Genomic DNA, 4,473 nt, shown 5'->3' on the forward strand with positions numbered 1-4,473 from the left:
CTATTAACTCACTATTATGAATAATGATATACTCACAATATTTTATACAACATATTGTATAACAATGTGTTAAATAAAGAGTATTTTTATAAAATATCTTATAAAAATAATATAATTTTATAAAAATATTTCTCATTTAATATATTATTGTACAATATGTTGTACAAAATATGATGGGTTAATCATTTTCCTTTTAAATTATACTCGTAGATCTTTTGTGATGGAATGACGAAATCAAATAAAATTATTGATCTGAATATGGTATGTATGGAGAGCCAGGTCGCATTCGACATCTTCTCAGCTCACCAACCTACACTCACCTACTACGCAAAGTGCCTTCTGCGTTTGTAGTTATACCAGTTTCGAGCCGACGTTACATCTGACTCACGCCGTTAACTCCAATAATCCCTTGTCCACTCCCCTTCTCGCACATGCTCACCAGAAATTTAAAATCTGTTCCATAGAAGAGCTGCTAGCCTCGCGTTCTTATAAATCACACCCTTCAACCACCTACACCTCAGCCTCAGCACCATCTCCACCCCAACACTCCTGCTATCTGCCCTCTACCTTCTCTTCTTTCTTCATCACGAAAATGGATATCCTCCTCTTGGAGAAGACCCTGTTAGCCCTGTTTGTAGCCGCGGTTGTGGCTATAACCATTTCTAAACTCCGTGGGAAGCGTTTTAAGCTGCCTCCGGGTCCCATACCGGTGCCGGTTTTCGGAAACTGGCTCCAAGTCGGCGATGACTTGAACCATAGGAACCTCACCGACATGGCCAAGAAATTCGGGGACATATTCTTGCTCCGGATGGGCCAGCGTAACCTAGTGGTGGTGTCGTCACCGGACCTGGCCAAAGAGGTCCTGCACACACAGGGGGTGGAGTTCGGGTCCAGGACCCGGAACGTGGTGTTCGACATATTCACCGGGAAGGGCCAGGACATGGTGTTCACGGTTTACGGCGAGCATTGGAGGAAGATGCGGAGGATCATGACCGTCCCTTTCTTCACCAACAAGGTGGTCCAGCAGCACAGGTTCGGGTGGGAAGACGAGGCGGCGGGCGTGGTGGAGGAGTTGAAGAAGACTCCAGAAGCTTCGACGACTGGGATCGTCATAAGGAGGCGGTTGCAGCTGATGATGTACAACAACATGTACAGGATCATGTTCCACAGACGGTTCGAGAGCGTGGACGACCCTTTGTTCGTGAAACTCAGGGCTTTGAACGGAGAGAGGAGTAGATTGGCCCAGAGCTTTGAATACAACTATGGCGACTTCATTCCCATTTTGAGACCTTTCTTGAGAGGCTACCTCAAGATCTGCAAGGAAGTCAAGGAGAGGAGGTTGCAGCTTTTCAAGGATTATTTCATCGACGAGAGGAAGTAAGTTCACTCATTAATTACTCTAATATTCCTTTTCTTTTCATTTTTTTTTATCTTTTACGTCTCGTTAGTCTTATTTTTTCCAGGAAAATATATGGATTTCAAAAAAAAAAAAAAAAATCGATTAATTTGCATAAATTTCGAAGCTTTTTAATAAACTAATGAGTTAACGATTACTTGTCTATTAACATAGCTCTTGTATCAACGAAGTTTAGTTCGATCGTATTTATCATGAGTAAATAAACAAGCTTTGTTCATGATTTATGGAAGCTAAAATAGAGTGGGCTCCACGTTAAAAGATAGAACTTGTGTATTTAAAACTTATAATTACCATTAATCATCAGTTATATATACTTGTCGTATTATCAGGTGACCTGGATTCTTTGTAATCATCGAAGTCAATATCTATACCACATATGATGTTCTCATTCGTGCCTATGTCGATACTATCTATATATATATATATATATGTTAAGTGATCAATAAAATAAAAAATACGTCAACCTGTAGTCAAGATATTTATTTGGCTAGTTTAATAAGATTTTTAAGAGTTATTCTCATTACGACTAGCCGTAGATAAAAAATTATTAAATCTACGGCAGGATACGTTGATGTTTTGATGTAGCAAGTGGATTTGTAAATAGATATTTTTAAAATAGAAGGATTAATATAAAGAAATTAATATGGTAATTGAACTGTGTGGCAGGAAACTGTCGAGCACAAAGGCAACGGACAACGAAGGATTGAAATGTGCTATGGACCATATTCTGGATGCTGAGAAGAAAGGGGAAATTAATGAAGACAACGTGCTTTACATTGTTGAGAACATTAACGTTGCTGGTAAGTTCTGTTCTTTTATCTGTCCATTTTTAACCCATATTAGAATGCCTAATTTACCAATTTACCATCTCTTTCTCTATATAATTGCATGTTCTCGCAAGTCTCATGCTATTAATGCTGAATCCAGCTGGAAAAATAAATTAACTTAAAAGTCTATGATTTGGATTCAAGAAAGTATGAGCTCCTACTTTAGCATATTTTATTTTAAAAAGTAGTTCAATTTGAGATATAGATAAAAAAAAAATATTTTTTTAATGATAAATTCTCACTTTTTTTTTTTTTTAAAATACGCGATACTTACATAATTATCTATTCTGTACGATCTTTTCCAAACTGAACATGACGAGGGCTGAATTAATTGAATTGTCGTTTTCCCTTGAATCTATAGATTTTTTACTTTTTAGATAATTAAATACTTTAAAATATATCCTATGATAAAAAAAAAATATCCTATGTCAAAGTTCTGGCCGACTTTATGGACACCTCAGCCCACCAAATACGCCTGCCAGGCTGCCACCTTTCTCTTAACTCTTCCATTATAAAATAAGTTTAGGTCCAAAAATACATTATGTATAGAGGATTAGGTCCTCAATCTGTGGGCTAAAGTGAATTAGGTACTTTAGTAGTCTTGGGAGTAGGTATGGATTGAGACACCCAAGTAATTGGTTGAACCCCACCAATCATCACTCACCAGCTTGAGGTTGGTGGCACCTCATGACACCTTACCATGGAGGTTAGGTGATTTGGGTGAACAAATCTTGAGCTTGAATCCTTGATCATGAATTTCACACCCTAATTTTGAGAAAAAAGTTATTCTAGAGGAAGCTCGAGAATATTTAAGCATTAAGATAGACGAGTAAAAATGATAAATTATATATTGATCAAATGAGAGTGTATGTTATAAGACTTCTATTGATTGACGTAGTTTATCTTGAAGATTTTTCCTTTAAATATTTCATTTCTTCAGATTTTCATTTTGCATGGATTACTTGTACCAGATACACAATTTTATTAACAATGAAAAATTCTTTATTGTTGTGGAACAGCTATTGAAACAACACTATGGTCTATTGAGTGGGGGCTTGCAGAACTTGTGAACCATCCTAGAGTCCAAAAGAAGCTCCAGCAAGAGCTTGATAAGGTGCTTGGACCTGGTGTGCAAGTCACGGAGCCTGACATCCAGAATCTCCCTTACCTTCAGGCTGTGGTCAAAGAGGTTCTCAGGCTCAGGATGGCAATCCCTCTTCTTGTACCACACATGAACCTCAATGAGGCAAAACTCGGTGGTTATGATATCCCTGCAGAAAGCAAAATCTTGGTGAATGCATGGTGGCTCGCCAACAACCCAGCCCACTGGAAAAAACCAGAAGAGTTTCGCCCAGAGAGGTTCTTGGAAGAGGAGTCCCAGGTTGAGGCCAATGGAAATGACTTCCGGTTCCTTCCCTTTGGTGTTGGAAGGAGGAGTTGCCCAGGAATTATTCTTGCATTGCCAATTCTTGGAATCACTTTGGGGCGTATGGTACAGAATTTTGAGCTCTTACCTCCTCCAGGACAGTCCAAGCTTGATACCACAGAGAAGGGTGGGCAATTCAGTTTGCACATTTTGAAACACTCCACCATCGTTGCTAAGCCAAGATCATCTTAACTCTAGGCCTCTCCTTGTGTTTTCTTTCTTGGTTTAATTTTCAATGTGATCAGATTGTTAAAGATGGCCAAGGTTCTGAATGTCGGATTGAACTGAAAAATGTCTGAATACGCTGTGTGGTGGGCATGGAAATGTGTAAATTTGTGAACTTTTGAAGTTGTTTTTAAGCATATATCTGCAAAATAAGTTGGTATTGTCAGATAACTGAAATTCGTCCTTAACAAAAACTTACATTCCCAAAAGAGGATGGGCATGGAAATTTTATCTAGGGTGACATAAAGAGAGCTCTAATTTGTTAGAATCTAGAAATGAATCACATTTTCCACCAATTTATTTATCATTAAATCATAAATTTCTTATGCAAGAATTATAACTTACAAACTAAACTTTTGATATAATATTAAAGAGAGATAGTAGAGTTACAAAAAATTATCGGTTTCTAAATTTACTTTTATAAAATTTTTTGTATCCTCGAATACAATCTCCTGTTTTGATGACCCTATTTATAGATGCAAAGGCTCTTATTAATGCTTGTCTGTGGTGGATGTTTTAAGACTCGTTTGGTTTCTTGACTGCACCTAACTCAGTTGAGTTCGATTTAGATTTAGATA

The 4,473-nt window shown here is 37.7% G+C and overlaps 1 protein-coding gene across 1 annotated transcript; it reads left to right on the plus strand.

The window, feature by feature from the left end:
• Nucleotides 1-436: 436 nt before the first annotated feature.
• On the plus strand, nt 437-4,066 carry LOC109002391 (trans-cinnamate 4-monooxygenase). Its single transcript, XM_035690444.1, has 3 exons — nt 437-1,377; nt 2,084-2,217; nt 3,264-4,066. Exons 1-3 carry the CDS (start codon nt 593-595, stop codon nt 3,860-3,862), a joined length of 1,518 nt encoding a protein of 505 aa, XP_035546337.1. The 5' UTR covers nt 437-592; the 3' UTR covers nt 3,863-4,066.
• Nucleotides 4,067-4,473: the final 407 nt, after the last annotated feature.

Source organism: Juglans regia, chromosome 5 (genome assembly GCF_001411555.2).
Source record: "Juglans regia cultivar Chandler chromosome 5, Walnut 2.0, whole genome shotgun sequence".
Classification (NCBI taxonomy): Eukaryota; Viridiplantae; Streptophyta; class Magnoliopsida; order Fagales; family Juglandaceae; genus Juglans; species Juglans regia.

Bases quoted from the DNA above. Each gene is read 5' to 3' on its own strand.
- LOC109002391 (XM_035690444.1), top strand. From the start codon at position 593: ATGGATATCCTCCTCTTGGAGAAGACCCTGTTAGCCCTGTTTGTAGCC. The intron at 1,378-2,083 runs GTAAGTTCACTC...ACTGTGTGGCAG, and splicing joins TATTTCATCGACGAGAGGAA to GAAACTGTCGAGCACAAAGG. The intron at 2,218-3,263 runs GTAAGTTCTGTT...GTTGTGGAACAG, and splicing joins TGAGAACATTAACGTTGCTG to CTATTGAAACAACACTATGG.